At 38.1% G+C, this 23,353-nt stretch overlaps 3 protein-coding genes and 1 long non-coding RNA gene across 9 annotated transcripts; 2 read left to right on the top strand and 2 right to left on the bottom strand.

Annotated features, from left to right (window-relative positions):
• Positions 1–245: 245 nt before the first annotated feature.
• fdxr (ferredoxin reductase) lies at positions 246–10,910 on the bottom strand. Of its 4 annotated transcripts, XR_003888445.1 has the most exons (14): positions 10,460–10,874; positions 10,087–10,190; positions 9,224–9,319; positions 8,819–8,941; positions 8,617–8,730; positions 8,342–8,443; positions 7,750–7,857; positions 7,167–7,251; positions 5,589–5,788; positions 4,723–4,894; positions 4,481–4,654; positions 4,165–4,315; positions 1,084–1,140; positions 246–1,021 (listed from the first exon to the last, which is right to left on the bottom strand). XR_003888445.1 is itself a non-coding variant. In XM_029836083.1 (13 exons), the coding sequence occupies exons 1-12, from the start codon at positions 10,530–10,532 to the stop codon at positions 4,185–4,187; spliced, it is 1,482 nt and encodes a 493-aa protein (XP_029691943.1). In that variant the 5' UTR covers positions 10,533–10,874; the 3' UTR covers positions 246–1,140; positions 4,165–4,184. The 4 variants fall into 4 exon arrangements, 3 of the variants coding, with proteins under 3 accessions (XP_029691943.1, XP_029691946.1, XP_029691942.1); XM_029836083.1 differs by having other exon boundaries at positions 246–1,140; XM_029836086.1 differs by lacking the exon at positions 1,084–1,140.
• Positions 9,223–10,249, top strand: LOC115249872 (uncharacterized). The gene is made up of 2 exons (XR_003888501.1): positions 9,223–9,351; positions 10,080–10,249. It is a non-coding gene; the product is annotated as an uncharacterized lncRNA (long non-coding RNA).
• A 2,409-nt stretch (positions 10,911–13,319) lies between the features above and the next one.
• On the bottom strand, positions 13,320–19,965 carry narf (nuclear prelamin A recognition factor). Of its 3 annotated transcripts, none has more exons than XM_029836122.1 (12): positions 19,682–19,965; positions 19,181–19,244; positions 19,040–19,105; positions 17,521–17,649; positions 17,297–17,429; positions 17,007–17,141; positions 16,330–16,448; positions 15,965–16,097; positions 15,616–15,688; positions 14,875–15,012; positions 14,409–14,488; positions 13,320–14,327 (listed from the first exon to the last, which is right to left on the bottom strand). In XM_029836122.1, exons 2-12 carry the CDS (start codon positions 19,235–19,237, stop codon positions 14,083–14,085), a joined length of 1,308 nt encoding a protein of 435 aa, XP_029691982.1. In that variant the 5' UTR covers positions 19,238–19,244; positions 19,682–19,965; the 3' UTR covers positions 13,320–14,082. The 3 variants fall into 3 exon arrangements, with proteins under 3 accessions (XP_029691982.1, XP_029691970.1, XP_029691975.1); XM_029836110.1 differs by having other exon boundaries at positions 14,409–14,566; positions 19,682–19,964; XM_029836115.1 differs by having other exon boundaries at positions 14,409–14,566; positions 15,965–16,094; positions 19,682–19,964.
• A 585-nt stretch (positions 19,966–20,550) lies between these two features.
• Positions 20,551–23,351, top strand: cybc1 (cytochrome b-245 chaperone 1). Its single transcript, XM_003977384.3, has 6 exons — positions 20,551–20,705; positions 20,923–21,010; positions 21,101–21,142; positions 21,232–21,402; positions 21,495–21,639; positions 22,592–23,351. The coding sequence occupies exons 2-6, from the start codon at positions 20,923–20,925 to the stop codon at positions 22,803–22,805; spliced, it is 660 nt and encodes a 219-aa protein (XP_003977433.1). The 5' UTR covers positions 20,551–20,705; the 3' UTR covers positions 22,806–23,351.
• Positions 23,352–23,353: the final 2 nt, after the last annotated feature.

Genomic DNA, 23,353 nt, shown 5'->3' with positions numbered 1-23,353 from the left:
TTGCTTTTTTTTTTGCCCCCATCTAGACTGCATCTCTACCTGAGGTTAGCTTTGATGCAGAGGAGGGCTCCCTGTGGACTCTTCTGTTTACTAGTCCAGGTCAGGATGAAATTTTCATCCAGTTTTATATAAATGAAGCAAGATAATTGGTGGAGTTATAGTTATTCAAAATTGTATACATAAATGCATGTTTTAATATTCAGATGAGCATCTCTTGGATAATGAAGCTGAATATATCCACTGGCTGGTGTAAGTACGTCTTTAATGTCATGTTGGATGATAAATCTTTATTTTAGAACAAGTTTTTGTTATGGTTAATGTATCTAGATTGCTGTGTTACAGTTGATGTCATGTTTTCATGTTGAGGAAGATATCTTTTGACCTCCATTTTTGCTATACATGTTTACCACAGAGGAAACATACCAGGAAAGGCAGTGCAGGCTGGTCAAGAGCTGTGTCACTACCTTCCACCCTTCCCTGCGAGAGGAACAGGTTTCCACCGCTACATTTATGTCCTCTTTAAACAGGACGCACGCATCGACTTCAAGGAGGATATCAGACCATTGCAATGGTAAGCAAACATACCTGATTATCATTTACAGCATTCCAACTTTGGTGCATTGAAAGGAAGTATGTACAGATGTTTGGTCACAAAATTGTTTTCTGTGAATTGTGCAAAAGACACTGAGCCGATGTCTCTCCTTCAGTCATTCCCTTAAAGATCGTACATTCAACACATTAGAGTTCTACAGGAAGCACCAGGACAGCATCACTCCTGCAGGCCTGGCCTTCTTCCAGTCCCAGTGGGATGAATCAGTCACCAAAACTTTTCACAGCACGCTTAGTGAGTCAATTAATTACATTCTTTCTTGAAGTAGTAGAATTTCAATGAATAATATGTCATTTCTCGCATTGATTCTTGATCCCTACAGGCATGAAGGAGCCGGTCTTCGAGTTCATCAGGCCTCCAGTTTACCACCCTCCACAGGTCAAATACCCTCACAGACGGCCACTGCGCTACCTGGACAGATACAGAGATGGAAAGGAGCACACATATGGAATATACTGATGATACATACTTACCATAATTAAAGCACCCTTTAACCCTGATGTGATTGCATTGTCTACTTCTCAGTTTTTCTAGTACACAAGTACACAAAAAAAAGATGTAAAAAAAAAAATAAATAAAAGGGAAACCAGGCTAAAATAAGACACTAGGTCAGCTGAGACTTTTGAGATACATTGGTTCTGGTCCAGTGCTAAGCTTTTTTTTGACATCTCTTCTGACAACCTACACACTGCAAAATTTCTTGATACGTCTTGGAAATTAAAGAATCTAATGTGTCAGTACATTAGGCTGGTTACACTACTGGAACCCTTAAAAGATAATCACTGCCTGTTGCTAAATTGGCTTAAAAATAATGACCATAATTCTCCCCTTTTAGAATGTTAAAAACACCCCCCTTCTCACATAAACACACACACACAAACTTATTGTAAAAATAAAAAAAAGATTATATGAAGGTGACCCAACAATGCATACATCAGTATTTTGGACATATAAGTATGGACAATTTTTGGTATACTGCTGATGACATGAAATGACATTTTAATGTAGCTGAATGTAATCGGTTCAGTATACTTTAACCAAAAATAGTCTCAAGTTTGAACTTTTCTTTTTTTTCAGGCATTGATGGCTAATGTGAAATAAATGCACGTTTATCTTGAGAAAACACCCAAACAGATTAAGAAATTTTATCTATTCTTGTGAGATTGAAAGGTGCCAGAGACGGGGCTCAGTCACAGTGAGGGCTGACTCATGAGGATCAATTTGAGCTCATTGGCAACAGCTGTTCTGCCTGAAGGATGGGCTTTAAAACATGACATCTGAGGCAGAGAGTCTTCCTTGGGACTGGAAGCTCTTACAATGGAAGTAGTTTGGACCAGGTTTATGTCTGTTCTGGCTATTTGGCTGGTCACAGGTGGGTGTATTATTTTTGCATTTTGTTAGATTTTCAATACTGGTAATTTGTAACTGCACTCATTGGGTGAGTAATGGACTCTATAGACTTCAAGACCATATCTGGTGGATACAGCCTTAATTAGCCTGTTTATTTTTGAACAGAACATTAAAGGACTTGTACTGGGAAACATTGGGCACTGCCAAAGTATTTCTTAAAGCTTATAATACAAAACTGTCTAGAAAGCTCCTTGGCTACCTAGATGAAGATAACTTGGCAAATTATATTAAGGTGATGGTAAAAATTGTAATTGAATTGGACTAATATATAATTGACACACAAATCGCCACTACAGCCATATGACTGGAGAGATTTCCTCTGGAAAAATGCAAACTCCTCATAATTCAAAAATCTGAATGGAGAGGACAACCTACATGCTGAAGAGGCTGTAGAAACTGTGTGGCAGCTCATAAGAACATTCTGGAGTTGTCCTATAAGTAGCTTCAATGAAGTCTTTGAGTAGGAGTTTAATTTATTTTGTTTATCATCCTACCTGGGTAATATGTACATAGACTTGTGAAAGAAGACTGCTGTCAAAAAAAAATCTTCATGCCAGCAAAAAAAGTCCTAACAAGATTGCTTAACACAATGCCTCCTGTGATTAATCAGTGGGATGGCAAGATGAAAGGCATGTAAACTATAGAACTAACCCTTAGTCTCAAATTTCAAAGTTGTTTCCCTCTAGGAAAATGTAACTATATTGCAAGAGGTGATAAGATGCCTGAAATTGTTAAAAACATTTTGGTTAGAAAAATACCTTGGTGGTGACTTCTTTTGACCCCATGTTTGTTTCTGTGAAAGTATCATGACAAAATGTGCACAATCGCATATGTCTATTAAATATACTGACGCTGTCCATGTTTTTGTCCCGACGTCTAAAAAAAAAAATTTAACTTGGCAGCTGCTTTGGGGACATGTTGGCACACTTCAGACAATTTAGGAAAAGTTGTTTATGCTTTTAGAGCCATATTGCGAAAGAAAAACTAACAGCCATTTTTAATGTGCAGGTTCACCATCAGTAGTTGGGGTAAATGGAGAGGTGTTGCAGAAAAAAGAAGGTAAACGATTGCACCCAAATTAAAATGTGTAGTATAATTGTTCCATGAAATTAAAGTTAATTTTGCTTGGGCTTTAGACTCATCTCCCAAAGACCTTGGTTTAGGGAAGGTCCTTGAACTTCTCCAGTTAATGGAGTCCAAGTTGGAGAGAAATGCAAAAGAAGGTTTGATTCTATTCTGAATGTGACTATTTAATATATTTGGCATTAACTGCCAATCACAACTATGCTCTATTGCAACTGAAACTCAACTGTTGCACTGACAGTGTTTGCAGGTTGAAGCTCAAGTCTAATTTTCATGTGACGAAAGGTCAGACTTAAAAATGTGAAAGGAGTCCACTATTTCTTTCAGTACAAGTGGAAACCATTGAAGTGGAAACACGGGCTTCAATCTTAAAACGTGTTGGGAAAACTGGCAAACTCATTTGAAGACCACAAATGTAACGCGACCTACGGCGGCGGGCCGCAGGCTGACGCGTCCAACGCGACCTACGGCGGCGGGCCGCAGGCTGACGCGTCCAACGCGACCTACGGCGGCGGGCCGCAGGCTGACGCGTCCAACGCGACCTACGGCGGCGGGCCGCAGGCTGACGCGTCCAACGCGACCTACGGCGGCGGGGCGCAGGCTGTTAATCGGGACCGGCGTGCGGCGAGACAGCAAACTTGGACTGTTGTGTACTAAACGTCGTGGGACTTAACATGTACTTCTGGAAAGTTGACTTTTTTTTTTTTTTTTCTCTCCCCCATGGGTATTAAAGCAACATGGTGCCAACAGATTGGTGTTTATAGACCTGACATGTTTCAAATTATTGGACTTCAGGCATTGGCAAATGTCAACTTGAATACTCAAATTTCAGCTCAAGCTTTTGAATCTTGCTTGGCCTACTGTTACACTAAATCTGTCAATAGTGGTACATGCAACATGTCATGTTAAACTTTCTAAACCATGTCTTATGGTACACTTTGGCCAGAACCCAGCATGTAGAAATCGGTTAAATGTTGTAAACAAAAGTATAAAGGACATTTAGTTCATTACAATAAAATACAGCAGATATCCATCAATGCACCACAAACTGTTTCATTCACCTGTAGGTGCTATGCTTGCTTCACTTATGCACAACTTGGAGCATTTCCTGCACAGTTAATATTTTTTCTCTGGGTTTTCCAATGGCTTCACCCTTACTTGTCTCCACACTGTCAATCTTCTCCCAGTCTGAGAAAAGCACTGGTTTCACTCCTGTAGACACAAAACAAGTTATTTCCACATACAATAGTTTGGAACCACAATCAAACCCTTGAAATTCCATAGGAATACCTGCTGCTTGCTATTTTAACATGCAGAGCATAAGGTTCCAGTGCAGATTCTGGAAAAACATGTGATGCAGTGAAACAGAATGAGTACCTCTCTTTTCTAGAAGACCAGTGATGCTGTGAAAACCAGCTTTGGAAGCAGACAGATCCACTGTTCCTGAGGCCATGTCATCCAACAGTGATTTTGCTGTATCAAAACTATTGTTCATGGTGGTGGCTATGACACCAGTGGGACCAGTTTTCAGCCATCCACTACAGTATAAACCTGAAATGAAACATGGCCTCACTGCATTTGTTTCTGCTTAACTTGCTTTTTGTATATTTTCTGAATACCTGCCACTTGCTGCACGCGGCCATTGATGTTGGGGACGATAGCTTTGTGTGAGTCAAATGGTACTGACGGATCAATGAGGGTGCTCTTGTAGCCTATACTGCTGATGATCAGACCACATGGAACATCTTCGAGTTCTCCTGTGAGCACTGCTTGTGCTCTCTCACCTGAACCCTGAAAACAGAGACAAGCTGAAACATGGAAAAACTCAAGTTGTTTCAAGTTTGATTTTACTCCTGTATATTTGACTTAGAAAGACTGCTTAAAAGCCCCCCCCCTTTTTTTTTTTTTAACAAAGGAAAAAACACTCGTGCTGTCAGTTGTCATGTGCATACAATGTGGGAAATGTCACATAATGCACGGATGGCTCCAACTATAATTTCTATTGCCCAGCTGCCACTGGTCCTCACCAATGTTTGGATCATTTCATATGTAAAATGAGAGGATAGACTAAAATATCTGCTCTATAATGATCTCACCAACAACATGAGACTTTATCGGTTAGTCATTGTGATCACAAAGTGTTGATGTTGGTTCTGCCTATCCCGAATGTACTACTGACTTACTAAGCTTATTCTGAAATAACAGATGTATGACTTCACCTTTGTTAAAAGAGTAAAAAATTTATAACAAAACATTCATATTTTGGTAGAACTACTGTTAACAGAAGTGGGGAAGATGACTATAACTGTGAAACTTTAGTGGTGATAAACTGAAAAGGTTTACTTTCAGACAAGAAATTTATCATTTACTGATTGTCAATAATGTATTTTGTATTTATTTGGAACTGGATAATGCTGGATAAATCTATAATAGTGATAAGAGTTAAAAAAGACCATCTAATCAGACATGAAAGAGTTCAGTTTACCTCGAGCCTGTTTACAGCCAGTCGGATCCCAGCTGTCCTGGTCTTGTCTGGGCTGGCCAGGACTTCAACAGGGCTCCGGAAGAATTGGAAGGCCCACACACGGGAGGCCTTGCTTCGTCTCTCCTGCTCCTCCTCATTAGGCACCTCCAGAGCAGTCTTCAGCAGAAGCTCTGTCAGACGCTTCCTGGGTCTTGGTACATCTGACATAACAGATATTGTTTATTCCTTGTGTGCCTCCATAATGTACTAAAACTCTTCCAAACACAATTATCATCAGGAAATATGAAATCATGACCAATAGCTACTTATCCTTATTAATAACTGGATGCTAGCACAGCTACCTGTGCATCTCATCGTCCAGTCATTCATCCACTAATGGATGGACTCTACTGGAGCACTTGGATAGACTCTTACTCGATAAGAGAAAGGAATACCATGTCACTAGTCCATCACAGTATACCTCTTTAACCCCCACTCCCAGTTGAGGCCTCCTGTCAGTCTTCCTAACATGCATGCTTTTGGCCAATAGGATGAAACAATCTTGGGCGAACTCACACAGGCATGAGCAGAACAAACTCTCCATAGGAAGGCCCTGAGCCCTGAAATGAACCTGGGACCCTCTTAATATGATGCAGTGGGGCAAACAATTTAACAACAACATTATCAGCAAAAAGGCTGTGACATATTTGGTTTCTTTTGAGTTGAGATGCTAAAAATTGTGTGAAATATTATTGGACATTTCATATTAAAAATCGGAGTCAACAAAACATAGTAATCAAGGCAAGGGAACTTTTATCATTTAACATTTTGAAAGGCAAATGGAGTTTAATCCACCAAACTTCATAAATCCACACTTGTGCAGAATTTCACATGCTACATCAGAGCAAACACAGTTCCATATTTTTAAATGCACAGCACCTAAAGCTGAGTCATCACTGCCTTCTTTACACAATGGCCTTTAACCATTGCCTGTTCATGCACTGTTTTTGATGTGCGTCTGTAACCACAAACATTTGCCATAGCATCGCTGTCATCACACAGTCTCCAATAACAGCACTTTCTGCTTTATCACAACATTTAACACAGATGGACAAAAGTTTTATCACCCAATGTCAGAAGAGCTCAGCACCCTCAATCAACAGCACCCTTAATCAATGTCACTTTCAGCCAAGACAACATCTTTGCACAATGGAACCTACAGAGCATTTACCAGCTGGTGCATGTGCTTTTAAACAGTTTCTGCTCATTTCAGCAATTATGAGCTACATGTCATTTTTGGTAACAACAAAATGTTTCTTCCTTCCTCACTACATCTTGAACAGCAACTGCTTCATTCAAAGGTCACATAAACGTGTACTTTAAACATAATTCATAATTATTATGTATACAAAACAAATGTAACCAAGTACAACCTTTGGTTAATATATTGGAAGTGTTATGCATTCCACATTGTTCCAAAGCCTTTGTTGAAAAAATTAGTATGCAGATTAAATGGTGCATTTTTAAATAAGGTATTTGCCAAAGTTATTTTTTTAGGAGGAAAATACAATAAGAAACAGATTAAGCTTCATTGCTTACTTTTAAGAGCCTCCGTGATACCGTCGAAATCTGCAGCCAACATCTCGGGTCTGGTGCCTGGGAGTTTTGCCATTTCTCTGAGCTCCTGTATATTGAAGAAACCCATCATGGATTCTAAAGACAGTTTTTGCTTAAAACTTAACTAGTGTAACATGATTAATACTGCTGCTTTATGCCAATACTATAGACAGACAAAACATTGTGGATGGCACAAATATGTCAGAAGAACCATTCATTTATAATATATTAACAGCATAAAGCACTGTTGGCACTCTAGCACTCTATGAAATGTATGTAATAAATTCCCTTTGGTAAAATATGCTTGTGAGATCATCATGCTGAAGACAATGTGCCAATCTGGAAACATCCTAATTTGACATCTAAAGCCCCTGAACTTGCTCTTCTCAAAATGTTCAAGTCAATACTTACCGTAACATAACACCTCCCTCACAAAACCTGTGAGGGAGGGTGAAGTGGGTGTAATATTAGTGATATCAGTAATTTTCCACTGAAATTAAGTCGTTAATGCAGAAAAGGCCCAAAACATGAAAAAATGTGCAGATGATTTGTTTGTTAATAATACCTTAATTGTGCAGGCTATCTGGATAGGTCCTCTCCTCCCAACAATCAGCACCCTGCGGACCTGACTCTTTTCCAGGGCCTCCAGGGCTGGTTGGGTGATGTCAGTTTTCTGCAGACAAAAAGAATGATCTCAGGAGTCTCAATCTTCAATGACTGTTAGAGATGCCATAATCAAATGTTATTTAAACCAAATTTCAATTCATTGATTAGGGTTACATTGGGGTCCATTGGGTTTATACTGTATCTTAGGTATATTAGCAACCATAATGCTTATGATTGCTTCAGGGCCATCAGTTGCAAATAGGATCAATGTACGGTATATAAATTATGTATATGTTGAGAATTGGTCTTATATAGTGTCATAGCTACATAGTAAAGTAAAAATGGATGAGAATTGGCATTAAAATAGTTTTTCAAGTTGAAAACATGCAAAAGCCAGACAGTGGGAGCATAAAATGAACTTATCTAAAAGTTCCAAAAGTAAGATGTGATTTTTAATAATCAGAGGAATGTATGAGGGAATCCATTTATTGCCTTTAAGCATTTGATGCATTGTGTTGTGGCTGCAGTATGTTTACTTGAGCATTGCTCACCTTTAAAATGTTAATCGGAGACAGCAGGATCCTTGCTACATCCAAGGCCACATTGCCTTGACCCAGAATGACCGCTGTATCACAACTCAAATCTGGATTCAGCTGGACAGAAAAAGCAGAAATAACCTTGAATTACATCCTGTCATGTTGTTATGCTTCTTTACACACATGCAGGCACACATGCACAGACACATACATACTTTTTTGACATTTTACAAGTCTCTATTTTTAAATATCACACCATCAATATAAGGTTTGGTCTGCAAATCTTCCACCTTTTGACAGCTGGGCAATCCATTGTACCAGCCTACAAAGTCTTTAGCAGAGTAGACACCAGCCAGATCTTCTCCTGGAATGCCCATTTTCCTGTTATCTTCTGCCCCATAACTCTGCCAGAACATTCACAAAGAAAACATTTGTGTGGATGCTCACACCAGTTTTCTTCAATATTTTTTTTTTGCAGTGTCCCATTCTTACCAGTACAACTGCGTGGTAGGCCTGCTGCAGCTCTTCAACACTCACATCCTTCCCTACGTTGATATTGCCATAGAAGTTACAGCGAGAATGTTTGGCTGTTTGGGTGAATGTGTTGATGACATTCTAGCAGGAACAAAAGATCCAATTTATTCAAAGAAAATGATTCAAGAACATTTTATGTTGGGCTCTGTCTAAAGGTGAGATGACTGCTAAGAATACTTTCTTTATCTTGATTTGCTGTTATTATTGACTGCTTATACTATTTATTTTAGATAATCAGCTTCAGTGTAATGATAATTCTAAAGACTAAAATGGAAGATCCCTGTAGCTTGCTGACTCATCTTGTTTTTACACTGTCTTGTCCTTACATGTGTGTTTAGCACTCTTAACACTCTTAGCACAGACCTTAACCTCAGGGTGATCAGGGGCCACTCCGAACCTAACTAGGCCAAAGGGGACGGGCAGACGTTCATAAATGTCTACCTCCGCATCTTGGCGGGCCTGATGGAAAATGAAGAGAGAGCAAGAGGGCAGTGAGTGTGATGATCATAAATACAAAGATATTAGTGCAACAATAAATATGTCTGAATACTTGTATTACTGTAAAAGTGAGACAATTATATTTATTCTGACAAATGTTTTATCAGTTGAATAATGAAAACTGTCTCTATCTTATCAGCTTTTAAATAAGATCAAAGTGTGTAGTACGCAAATGCATGTGCTCATCATAACTCTAAACCTGCTTGTCTTCTTGTAATATTCTTTTTCATTTATAAAATTGAATTTTGAGGGCTTAACTTTGAAAATAAAACCACTGTGGAGCTTTTTTTTTTTAAATGAAATTCTAATTTTATATTAGTGCATCATCAGAGAGTACTCTTATTATTTAAATAAGTAACTAAGCACTATAAAACATCCCAAAAATATATAAAAAAACATACAAAAATTTATACCCGTGCTTCATTTACTTCATTGTTTCCTTCAACTTCAGCTGTGTAAAAATACTTTATTTATTGTTTCATTGAAAAAAGTGTAGTACTATAGATTGACTGAGCCTTTTTTTAAACACAGCAGTACCCACAATCTGTTAATATACTGTATACTGCTTGACAGAAAATTACTTTTAAAGGTCTAATATAATATATGTTTTTACAGTTTGGCACAAAGTATGGAATTTGAGTAATCTTTATACATCATATCTTCAAAATAGCCTAATATGATCAGTGATGATTCAGTTGTATTTTAAACACTATCACTGCAGAAACTACCTTGATGACATGGTGAGCTGTGTAGAAACCAGCCGGACCGCTGCCAACGATGCACACTTTTGGGCTGCAAGACGAAAAGGACGCCTGACCACGCCCGTTTATGCCTTGGGAATGAATAAATAATTACAATGTGATTACTTCTGAATAAACACCTGATAAGGTACTTATTCTATGTCAAATAAATTCAGCTGTATGTTAATACTGAACAGTCTACAACAGCCTGAAGAAAAGAGTCCTATTATACAACTACCATATTTGGAGAACAAAGCCACTCGGCAATAGAAGTTTCCCAAAACATATTTAGAGTCAATTTTGAATTGTATTCGTATCCCAGTAACCTTTTTAAAAGACACGTGGGTTAAAAACGTCTCACCTTCATTGAGTCGATTAATCCACCGACTTGCAGAAGTCCTTAACCCGGAAAACAGTAATTTTTGACCGATCATGTTTTCACTCGGAGATAGGAAAACTATCCAGCTTCAAGAAACTCTTTAGTCCAGCAGCGTCTCACTTATTTTGGTGAGCAGCTGCGTATATGTGAGGGCTGAACAGAGCTGGAACAAAAAGAGCAAAAGCCAAGGTAAACGGCGTTTGTCGTTCTGGGCTGTGTTCCCAACTAGCTAACTGATGCTAATAGATAACTATTTTCTAAGGCACTTTCCTTTTTCATAACGCAAACACTGACTTAACCAGGGGTGTAGAATATTACATTTTCGCATAGTTAAGGATGAACTCACTTGATTATCAATCACAATATAAACATGTTTTCCAAAACACATTTTGTGCTACACTGAAAGAAGTCCGTGGCGCACGATACCGAAGATTCACTAATTCAGTTCCATAGGAACCTTAAAGTATATGTTAAAAATTTTATTATGGGGACACTTGCACTATCAAACTATGACGTTTAATTTCCATATGTTTACATCAAATGTATACCAAAACCGGATCACTTTTAAAATGCTTTACAGCTGAAAATGTATCCATAGTGGTGAACTAATAATGAAAAGGCTTATGTGTTTCTGTTTTAATTTAATCTATAGGGCTTAATCAGCGCCTGGTGTCTCTATATAATCAATACCCGCACACATGTTATTGAGGACAAGTGACTGGAAAAAGTGAGCTCTTCAGTGGCAAAACAAAAACCTATTACCAGTATTAAAGTTTGAATTTTTCAGATGTATTTAGATAACTAAAGGACAAGACCTTTTGTACAATCTCCACACAACATATCTCTTATTGTACCCATGTTTATTAATGTACATGTACTATATTGATGATTTCCTGGAAAATGAAAATTATTCAATTTTTCCAATATAAAGACCAAGAAGCTAATATAAGTTAAGACTTTGTGATCGAGGCCTTCCAGTCATGGCTGGATCTAGAAATGAGCATCCCATCCCCAGTCTGCTGCACCCCAGCTCTGATGGTTATACCTACTCTTGAGCATCTCATAATTGCTGCTCCAGTGAGGAGCAGCAAAACAGCGATTGCTGACGTGGTCAGACTAATGAATATGACTGTCCAGATTTGGATCCTGCATTGTTCTTGAGGACCTTCCTATGTGAAGAAACTCATTCTTTTATTTATACTAAATATACTCCTTCTACCTCTCACCATGATAAAGGTGCCAATAATGGTTTCCATTCCCAATGTCTTTGAAATCTAGATATAGCAAATTGCAATAATACCAGTTGCTGCCAGGTAAGTCCATAACCCTCCTCTGTCCATGGATTTTGGGATACCTGTGTTCGGCCTGTTAAGTCCACAGATGTAGTCTTCTTGGTGACTTGTCCATTTTCCATTTGCAGTAACATTACATCCTTGTCATCTTGGAAACACCTGTGCAGGTAGACCCCCCATGGAGTCAGATTGTAATATAAGGCATTTGATTTTTGTAGATGAGTTGACACACACTAGAGAATAAAGGAGAAATGGTTAAAAACAAATCTGTTAAATGGTTAGTCTTTCCTAAAAACACTTTAAAAGGTCTGCCATTTCATTTTTTCAAATATAAACTTTTGGAAAATATGAAGGTATATTTACAGACATTCTTTGCTTTACATACTAGAAGTATAAAGAATATTTATACTGCTTTGCCTACCAGTCTAAGAAAGAAATTTGTCATTTAAAATTGCAACCAAAGGGAAAATGAGTTAAAACACACCTCGTGCTTAAAACCTCACAGCAATTAAGTATAATTTGTATAAACATTTTATTACTCACATAAAGTCAGTAAGAGGTTTCTTTTCTACACATCACATAGTTACTTAAAAAGCATACAAACAATTAATTGTTATAGTGTCTCTTTTCCATGAGTAAAGAATGAGTAGAAATCATTTGGAAAGAGAAAACAGACTAAGCCTTGAAGAATTATAAAATTAGACCTTTTTTCTTTATCTCATATACACTTACCTGTCCAAGAGTCGAGGAGTACCTCAGCAGGCATGCAGTTTAAAGCCCACAGACACAGACTCTTGTTGAGCTGTTTCTGCTGCATGGGATAAAGTGTAAATGATGCAGGTAGTGTATATGCAATGTGGTAATTATACAAAATCTGTTTTAAAAATATCACGGTTAAAAAAATATCAAGGGTCAACTGCCCCTCAGCAGAGTTCAAAACCTAGCATGTTTCTGAAGGTGTATTTTAAAAGAAAGGGCTTGGTTTCAGCTGGGCTGTATCTAGTAGGAGTCTAGGTGCAGTATGGGGAATGTGTCACACCTGAATACATTCAAATATAATGTGAAATATTATAGCATACTATGAAAATAAAAATTTCAGATGTTCACAGCTGAAAGACCTAAGAGATAAACATTTTTCTGAAAATATTTGAAGATATTGCTGGCAGTGAAAAACTTTTAAAACAATGACATTGTTGTTTCAATATTTAAGGCCATTCAAGAAAGAAATAATCTTTTTTAATTACCTTTAGAAACAACCACATTTAAACTCCACAATAAACCCCATTAATAATCACATTTTTCTGTTACCATTTGTCATTGTAACACTCAATATCAAATTAACTAATAAAGTCAATTTACATTTACATAATTTAAATACAGCTGATCACTGGGTCTTATTTACAGATATAGGCCAGATATCTGCATCTAGCTGAGTGTTTTTATTAAAGAGTTAGCATTTTTGTTTTAACAAGTAGCAAATTTAATATTTTTAAAATGAGTGTGTAACCGGTTCTCATTCATCCTACTTAATATGTAAAAAGACAATATACAAAAGTTCCAAAGGCATTTTATAAGTCATGATTTATGATATCTTATCACACCAACAGGCAAAAAAATATTTTCAGGAAGTAAAATGTTCAGGTGAAGTAGTTTGTAGAGCATTTATTGATGGAACGCAACATACCAAACAAACAATGAAATTATTGGAATGGAAAGATATTTGAACTAGGATGGATTACAGATCATGTAACTGACTGTCCACTCTGTCAGGTAATAGGTGACCTTTAACCTCTTGTTCACAAAGCAGCTGTTATTTTCAATGACAGCTGAGTAAACCGCACCCTGTTGCATAGTTATCATAGAACACATTATCTTTTCTGAGAATAAGTGATTGTGTTAATATCACTTATTAGCTTGGACTGAACACGTGTGACATACATCCGATACACTTATGCATACAGTACATTCAGTGTACACAGGTTGAGTTTGTCCGCTCCAGTACGGTAGTTGTATGATGTGGATTATTGCTCTAGAAACTAACACAAAATGTTCTTGGTTGCAACAGACATCTTCTCTTTTTAGAAGGGCTACAAAAGCATGTTATATTCATGTTTTTCAGTCTGCATAAAATGTTAAAATGTGTTTTTTGGATTCATTGGCCCGGTTTCAGTTTTGACAAGCGGACTCCATCGTTCAAATAGACATCATCCTCTTGTGGTCCTGCAGAGGAGCTGCAGCTGTGGTTTGAGCTTGACAATTTTTTCCCAGCAGAGTCAAAACATTCAGGGTTCATATTTAACTTTCCATCAATTCTCACCACTGCATGTGTGGGGGCTGTGTTTGGCTCTGAATCTGGCTTTTGTATTGGGTGTGCAGAAGCATGTTGGCCTGTGGTGAGTCCTGGCCCTGCAGCCAGTCATGATAGAGGGTGTGCAGCGCCGGGGTGACCTCTGGGAGATGCACTGGTAGACTACTGTAGACCTCTTCCATCTGCTGGATGAGATTTTTATCCAGCCGGCCCGCCATGGTTTCAGCCTGACCACGGCCGCTTATGCAGCCTGAGTGGAAACACAAGAAAACATTCCTTAACAACTGCAGGAAATTATATTTGAATATTCTTTAAAACCATGTTGCGTTACCTCCGGGGCAAGACAGCACCTCTACCAGCTGATATGGCACACGTCCCTTTCTCATTCTGTGAACTAGTGTCTGGATGTTCCTAAAACCGTAGACAGCAGCAAACTGTAGCAGAGTTTCCCCATCCCTCTCTAGAGTCACTTCTTGGAAATCTCTGTTCCTAATAAAGGATACAAAATTTACCTGAAGAAATAAGATGCTAATCAAAACCTGTGAACACTCATTTGAGTGATACAAGTACTAAAAACAGCAGAAGCTATTTTAGACTTAGATTTAAAATATATATATATATATTTGCCATTTACATTAAGTTTAAATATTGAAAATGCTATTACAAAATATAAAGCGACATGAACATCAACACCTCCAGTCTGTTGCTTTTAAGCCTTCAAATTTTTACAAAATAATCAATAGAAAGAAATCTCTACGAGAGAACAGAACAACAATGTGTTTCAAAGGGTGGCTCACCTGTGGTTCTTATATGTGATCTCATGAACATCCAAACCAAAGAGCTCTTTGGCGGCATATTTGAAAACATGTTCCAAGAAGCCCTCAGACACTCGACCCTCATGTCTCATTAGCACCGCATCTCCAGAGTCTCCTAGTCTGAATTAAGAACACAACCGGGTATTTTTTAGGGAGTTTGGGGACGGTTAATTTTGGTGGAAGAGTAACAATTTTTTCAAGTTCCTGAGTAAATGAAAAAAGTTCCTGTCAAGCAGAAAATGTGGAAGTGAAGAAGTGTGGCACTCATCTGAGACTTGGGAGTGATTCATGCAAAACTATATATTTATATATATTTTAATATATTACCAAGAAGGAGAAAGTAGGTGTTGAAAAGGATGGGTAAAGGTTGAGGTTGGTGATTCATTACTTGAAAAAAATGGGCTACTAAAATCAGTAGAAAATGGTTAAGGAGCATATGATGAGAGATCTGGAGATCACTGGCGATCTTCACCAGAGCTGTATCAGTGCTGTAAAGTGGACGAAAACCAGAATGAATCTCGGTAAAGATTGAGAGATGATTGTGGGTTGATGGAACAGAGACAGAGGGAAAGGAGGAATGTATGAAGTTAGTGATGAGTGGGGACAGAACAGAAAGAGTTTGATAAGATTTAGTGGTGGAGGATGTAGACTAAGTGCACAGGATTTTGATTTCTTAAGTTCATTGTTATTTCAAAAAACAAATTGGGGATAAGAACTACTTACACATGGTCCAGTGGAACAGAATCCAGCTCATCAACTGAAACCCTCCTCTGCTCCATCAGGCCAAAGATCTCTCCTGTAACACAATAAAAATCATCACTACACTAAAATAACACACCAAATCAGGTGGAGCAGGTGACAATAAATGCTTTTCAGACCAGGGACAATAACGGCAAGCCGCCCTGCCAGAAGTACAGAGTTAACTCGTCTCATATTTTCATGGTTTATTGAGGTTCTTGAGCTAACAATTTCCTGTAATTTTAACAACCTTAAGCTTACAAGAATCTATAAATACAACTTAGAAAACAGGTTTGTACATATAATTCTAACACCACATTAAAGCAAAAAAGACCTGACGTAAGGACACAGTCCACATCTCTGGCCTCAAGCAGGCTGTTGTAAAAGTCTTCTCTGACAGCCTCCAGCTTCTTATCAAAGCAGGGGGCCACCAACATGTGGTAGATTTTGTCTGGACTCAACTTCTGCTGGGAGAAAAGAAAAAAAAAAGTCCACTTCAGTAAAGCACATCTCACTTTTGATCTGAATAAACCAGCAGATATACTGTATATTTATTATATGTGATGTGAATTCTCAACTGACTATAAATCATCATTTAATCTAACAAATACTGTTGTGATAACAGCTAAGAGTCTGTCGTTTTCTGACTACAAATAAATAATAAACGGACCAATGCAGATGAGTGAATCTGACACCCACCTGCTGTTTACAGAAGAAGTCTTTGACCAAACAGCCCATGATCTGCTGTGGAGACCTGGCTGTGCAGATGTGAGGAGTAACCAAACTGCCCAGCACACGCTCTGAGTAGCGGATCCACCCTGTAACACACGCGTGCAGAATAGAATCCAATTCATATCTTGCACAGTCCGGCACACTTCTTGATATAACCGGCTGCAAACATCCACATTACTGTCTGTTAATAATAGAATAAGAAAATGAAGCAGAAATGCAAAAACTGTGTTCAACAACATAACAGAATTTAAATTTTAACTGATGAATTTATTTCTCTCTTTTCCACATGACTAAGGGATGTACACACAGCTGTGCATTCTTTACAACTTCTGCTGATAGAGGGTGACAGTGAGAAAGAGAGAGAGAGCATGTAGGAGTGAATAGTAGAGAAAGACTAAAATTATTCACTCTTGTGATTCATCTCCAGTAAAGGGAGTGGTTAAAGATACATGTTCTATCTTTCCTCTGCAGTACCCCTGCTGCTATCTCAACTTCTCCATGTATTCAGCACACAGCATGAAAATGAACTGTGTGCACATTTATCAGCCTTAGAAGAAGCAGCGGACAGACAGAAGAGAATTGCCACCAGGATCTAGAATGTGAGGAGGAAGAGGGCATTCCAGTGGGGCGGAAGTCAATGTTACCTGGGCAGGAGGAGGTGAACATGGGCAATGCATGGGAGTCGTGGTGCTTCCTGCGATACCTCTGAATAAATTCCTTCTGACACTCCAAGATGCTGAAACCTGATGCTAGATTGGTGTCAAACACATAATGCACTCCTGCAGAGAAATCCATACAATAATTCTTAACATATTTATTGAAGGATAACAGTACATGTTAATCTCTTTTAACCCTGTTCACCAAAGTCATTTTTCAGAATAACAAGTGGGATTTTAAGTATGAGTGTTGGTTCGATTCCAACACTTTTGCTCACCTAAACCTTTGAGAAAGCTGCAGAGCTTGTGTGCTGCCTCTGTGACTTCCATTCCAAACTTAACTGCAAAGAAAGGAAGTGACTGTGGACAAATCGATGCCACCAGGACCTTGTACTTTGACGCATCACATTTCTGTCAAATGAAACACCGGGCACAATGTCAGGTTTAGCTTAACATGATGTACTTTTTTTTTTAATATATAGATGGCAGTGTGTTTGCGAACCTTGTTGAGGGCTAGGACATGTTTCACTTCCTCCAGGCTCTGCTGAGAAATCTTCACATTCTCATCATCAGAGAGACAGCCGTCACATGATAAACAGGCACTAAGCAACAACTGGGATCCTTCGTTCACCTGAAAGGAGGGAAAAAAGAATAGTTTGTTTTGTATCTTGTTGACTGAGCAATGTGATGCACTATTTCTGGCCGCAGTTTGATGTGGAAAACATGAATAACAAACACTTTTGTAGGAAGTGACTTACTTTGTAAGGCACAATCAAGCCACCACGTAATGGATACCTATGTGAATAAAACACTACCTTACAGTCCTAAACTATGTACGGTAGTACAAGGGTAACAACCGACACTACAGAGCTACGGAGAGGGGGTGAAGAGGGATATAAACAGGAGAGAAGGAGAGAGGAAGTGAGGGCAAAAATAAGTGCTGTTGGAAGAGCAGTCGCTTTAGGAAGAGCTGTGTCTTCAAGAGCTTTTTGAAGGAAGAAATTGTCACCCCTGCTCTGACAGAGCTCAACATGCCCTACCACTGGGGAACAAGGTCTGTGAATGATCTGAATTACTGTGCCTTTCTTAGCCCCGTAGATGCTACTTTGATAGTGGCTGAACAGGCAGTGTCAAAAGCATGAAGAAAAAGTGAATGTTGACCAAAAGGGGCATAAAGGTAGTTCGAGAGTGAGCGAAAATAGAAACAACGCATATAAATTCTGCCAGTGCCTGCATGAGCTCCTCACCGACTGGGATGATATAAATTCCAGTCAGTCAAAGATGATTTTCCCCACAATTCCATCCACATTGCTAACAATGTATATAATGAATAAAATACATATAAATAAAAGATTAAGGACCTCAATAAACAAACAAAAGGCAGCAGAAAATGTAACATCAAAGGTGAAGGATTAAACTCTAACAAGATTTAACAAGCCATTCTAAACAAATACATAACAACTGATCATTGCTTTTAACGCCACTAGATTATTTAAGTAATTAATTAAGTTTATTACAAGTAATTCCAGAAGTAAAGTGTAGTAAAGTCATAAAACATCAACGTAACGTAATGAATGTTCAGTTGCAACAAACATTGCTGATCAACCGCTTTAAACACAATCATAAATATCTGAAATCCATTCTAAACCATACCATGAAACAGTACAGATGATAAAAAAAATGGGGCTATGCATTTGGAGAAATTGGAGGTGTGAAAGTAGACATCTTAACTCCAGCATAACAAATAATAATCAAGCTAAACAGCCAAATAGGTGATGGAAAAACTTTTATTATGCTAGAAGTGTTATTCAAATAATTTAAATTATTTACATCATCCCTTGTAACGTAAATGTGACAGATGTTATGGATTTCCACTCAAACCATCTAAATGTTCTTTAACATCGACCAAAGCTAATTTAAAATAGAATATAACTTCCCCCCCCCCCAAATAGCATACATAAATTAGTCAGGATTTAAATTCCCAAGTCTTAACAGTGAACTGAATGTACCCTTTTATTTACCTGTCCACCGATTTCATCTTTTTCTTGAAGAGAGCCAGCCCCATCATCGCTGTTTTTCTTGTTGCACTGTAAAGACAAGGACCAAAACCAAGGGATGAACACTGTAACTCATGATACAGTCATGCTGATTCAGAAATTTACCTGTTTGGTGCAGTTCTCACACTTCTCTTTGCGCTTTGTGAGATTGACCTCTGACATTTTCCTCCTTGCAGATTAAAGGAAAAACATACTGTGTAGGATTCTCAGTCTGCCCCACCCTCCAGTCCTATCACAAGCAGTGCGCTAATCACATGCAACAGCTCAATCATGCTGACATCATGTCATTAAAACAAACTAAATGGATAATTATATACACAGGGACAGAGGCAATTAAAAGATTTGTAAAAACAATAAATTGTGCTGATGTTCTGCATATATTATTGCTTCAGGTGTTATTATTAGGAACAGCCGTATATCTGATAAAACATCCCGTATATCTGATAAAAGGTGTCCTAAGTCAAAATGTACACATTTCCATTTAGCTTTCGTTCAATGAAATACGCTACTGCGTCACAGAACCATCTTGCCGACAGTGTGCCATTGATTCAACAGTATGCCAGCGTCTGTGTTGACATTACAAGGTCGAATTTTGAGGTAACTCACCGGACGGTTCCAGACAAAGACGTACAGAGAAAACTACAGGACAGTGAGGACAGCGGACAGCGGTAGCATGTGAACGCAACAGCAGTTACCAAACGCTCGATCACTGGCGACTTATGTCCTCTGTGAGTCAGTGCTCGCTTCAGCCTCGGCGGTTATGTCGCTATGAAGAAACTGCCGATTTTAACACGCTAAGCTTTTAATATTCACCCATAACACACACAGGTCAGTAAACGTTCGACTCCATTGGAGAGCCCGGCAAAAGCAAAGCGCATGCGCAAAACTCTGAAGCGAGGAGAAATCCATCTCGCTAAATTGAGTCAAACCATTTGGCTCGTCTGTGCATTTATTTCAGCAGAGGAGCACCTGTGTGCAGCTGTATAATTTATATTACTGTATTACATAAAATCTGACATTCTCCTTTACATCATCATTTTATGTTGTTAGGTGTAAATACATATAATTTCCCCCTACAATTAAGAACATTTTTCCTTTAAAATTTGTTTAGTTTTTAAAACAATAAAATAGAAATCTACTAAACTCGAGTTTATATGACATTAAATTGGCAAAGTTAGTCTGACATGGCAGAAACAACACAATATTCACAAAATATATGGCGGATGATCATAATCGGTAAACGATCCAGTACGAACGACTCGTTCGAGATTCGCTCATATAGATTTAAGAAACATAGATTTAAGAAACGCTTTTTAAAAAATGTATTAGATAAACGCAAACCAATAAACAAAAATGAACACATATAAGATATGCTGTCTCTAAAATAGAGCTGGGCGATTTCTTTCTTTCTTTTTTTAAATACCTTTTGTGTTAAGTTTTTATTTTATTTCTCAGACGGAAGTGAGGATGAATCTATCCAATCAGGAAAAACCAAACCAGGAAGGAAGTATCGCCCATTCACAACAGTTGCAACAACATCAACTTCCCTGTAATTTAATGCTCGCATTTCTTCGTATAGGAGTTATTTTTTGTCTTTTTAGTGATTGAGAGACATAAGGGCGAATTGGAGGTGAGTGGTAGTACAGGATTATTGTTCGAATCTTTACATTAATTGGGCAGTTTTGAACAACTCTCTTACAATATCCTTTTCTATACAATGTGAAATATACTTCAAAGTTAATTAGATTTCGGGAGACCGACAAGAATACATTAAGATTCAAATAACAGAATCTGAATTAAAATGGTCTATTAAATCTTAGAGTGCAATTCACTTCTTCTGTGTTTAGATGGTTTACATGACAGTAGAGGAGCACAGCCTCAACCTGCTCCACCTGAAGAGGTCGCCAGGTATTCGCTCCTGGTCTCTCCTTGTTGGTAAGCACTGGAAATAAATTCTGGTTGTACTGCATTCCCAATGAAATAATCTGGGATAGATCTTTTTTTTTTACTGTGTATTGTTTGCAGGTATTGCATCTGTTGGTTTTGCAGCTGCATACTACAGCTCAGGTGTGCAAAATTTATTTTACATCAGTTTGAGTATAAATTTCCAGATTTTCTTTCTGAAACTGTTTTTGTCTTCTTATGTGGCGATATAGACAGCATCTTCTGGAAGCTTTTCTATATGACCGGCTGTCTGTTTGTGGCAATGCAGAATATGGAGGAGTGGGAGGAGGCTGTGTTTGACAAAACCAAGAATCTGATTGAGCTCAAAAGTTTCAGTTTGTATGCTTTCTTCCTGACATTATGGAGGAAAGGTCATGAAAAAGGTTGGTGAGATCAGTTTCCTCTCAACAATTAGTCTTGTTGATTTGGTAGCAGAATATTTAATGTTTAATATTATGTCTTTTTTTACTCTCAGTTGTGTTGGATCTGAGGCAGCTGTGTGACATCTGTGTCCAGGAAGAGAGGGTTCGCTATTTAGGAAAGGGCTATCTGCTAATGCTGCGGTTAGCTGCAGGCTTCTCCTACCCCCTAACTCAGAGTGCCACAGTTGGAGGACGGAGGTATACCTTTTGGTGCTAACAGCTTAAATTAACATCCTGTTGAGTAAGGTATTCTACATCCACAGAAGTGCTTCTGCACAGTTCCCCGGATCTGCTTGCAGACATTAGTTTGGTTAAGCTAAAAGAAGTATGAATGTTTGTATAAGAACCTTTTTGTAGTAATTGATGGTCCACTTTAATGACATCACTGTCAGCCTGTTCACCTCATTTTACTGTTCCTGATGTCGGTGTGTATGCAACCAAGTCAACCTATGGAATGGAAAAATTGCTTCTCAGAAGGCAGCAGCCTGGCTAGTTTTAATAGATTTTCCCATAACTGCTTATTGCCATAGACTCAATGGTCAGTCACACAGAAACACAAATGTAACTGTTAATTTTCTCCAAACTGTGGGAGCTTTATTTGCGACACTGCAAGCGATGCCACTGTATCAATCGGAACCCTTCTCCACTAAAAACCAAAAAATTAAAATAACTTCTTTATTCAGCATTTATCGATGCCAGGTACATAAACATTGATCAAGAATCAGAATCTAAATTGTCTAAACATTACCATGTATGCAGCTTAAATGACTAGTTATGTTGGCAGAGGGGTTTCTGTAGAATTCGAAACAATCCAACAATTCCAGGGGGAAAAAAATCAGAAATTAAAATTCTTTAGTAGTTCTTACCTCATTCTTTTTTCTCTCAAATGTTATCTTAAAGATCTCAACTCAAGCAGCTCAAAATCTAGGGTAAACAATGCAAAAAAGACTTATACATTAATAGTCATTCTAAAACACTGCAGGACTAATGCAGTTATTAAGATGACTTCTACCCTTAAGTTATTGTCACAATCTGTTTTTATAATCTATTGTGATGTGAAACAGATCTGTACAAATTAAATTACTAAATGAAAGAAGCATGATTTGCAGAATTAAAATAGGAATTTAAGTTTTCCTCTACCTACTGTCAGTGATGTGGAGGCAGTTGCAGCTTTGCTGAAGCGGTTCCTGGGCCTAGAGGAGATGCAGCACCGCAGGCAGCAGGAAGAAGAGGCTGAGTCTGGAGAGGAGGAGGAAGACTCTTTTGACTACAGCAGTGACTCTGGTGATGAGGACATGAACTCTGAGTTTACTGTGACTGACAGTGCTCCTGTAACTTTTTGTGGACTAACTAAAGAGACATAAGATCATAAGACATTACCTAATGTAATTTGTAATTTTTACATGCATGTTGGATTGTTGGCATGTGCTTGTAGAATATGGAATATATTTTCTTGGGAGCCTTAATTTGGAAGTGGGCTACCAAATAAGAAGAATGATAACAATCTAAACTGGAAAAACATAAGATCCCCTTTGAAGCTTTACCATTCAAATGCTCTAATTAAAATTTCTAGAATTGTATTAGGTAGTATGAAAAGATGCATTTGCCATAAAGGTTCTTCTATTTTGATCTAATTATTGTTTAAAAGTACACTCCATTTTACAATTTTACATACTAAACTCGAATACATCAGTGAAAAGTAATTTGCCCACTATTCCCTTGAACTACACAGGTGGAAAACAAACAAAAATTCATCTTGTTTACCCCAAATACAGTCTGATCCAGGTGAATAAATTGTAACCAAACATGAAATATTCTTTCAGTTTAGTTGTGTGTGAAATGTGCTACTTTGCATCTGATTTGTCTGTTAAAATGCATGTACTTTTTGGTAAACCAAATACTGAATCTCAGG

The sequence above is a fragment of the Takifugu rubripes genome, chromosome 1 (genome assembly GCF_901000725.2).
Source record: "Takifugu rubripes chromosome 1, fTakRub1.2, whole genome shotgun sequence".
NCBI lineage: Eukaryota > Metazoa > Chordata > Actinopteri > Tetraodontiformes > Tetraodontidae > Takifugu > Takifugu rubripes.
This window is presented reverse-complemented; position numbering and strand designations above follow the sequence as displayed.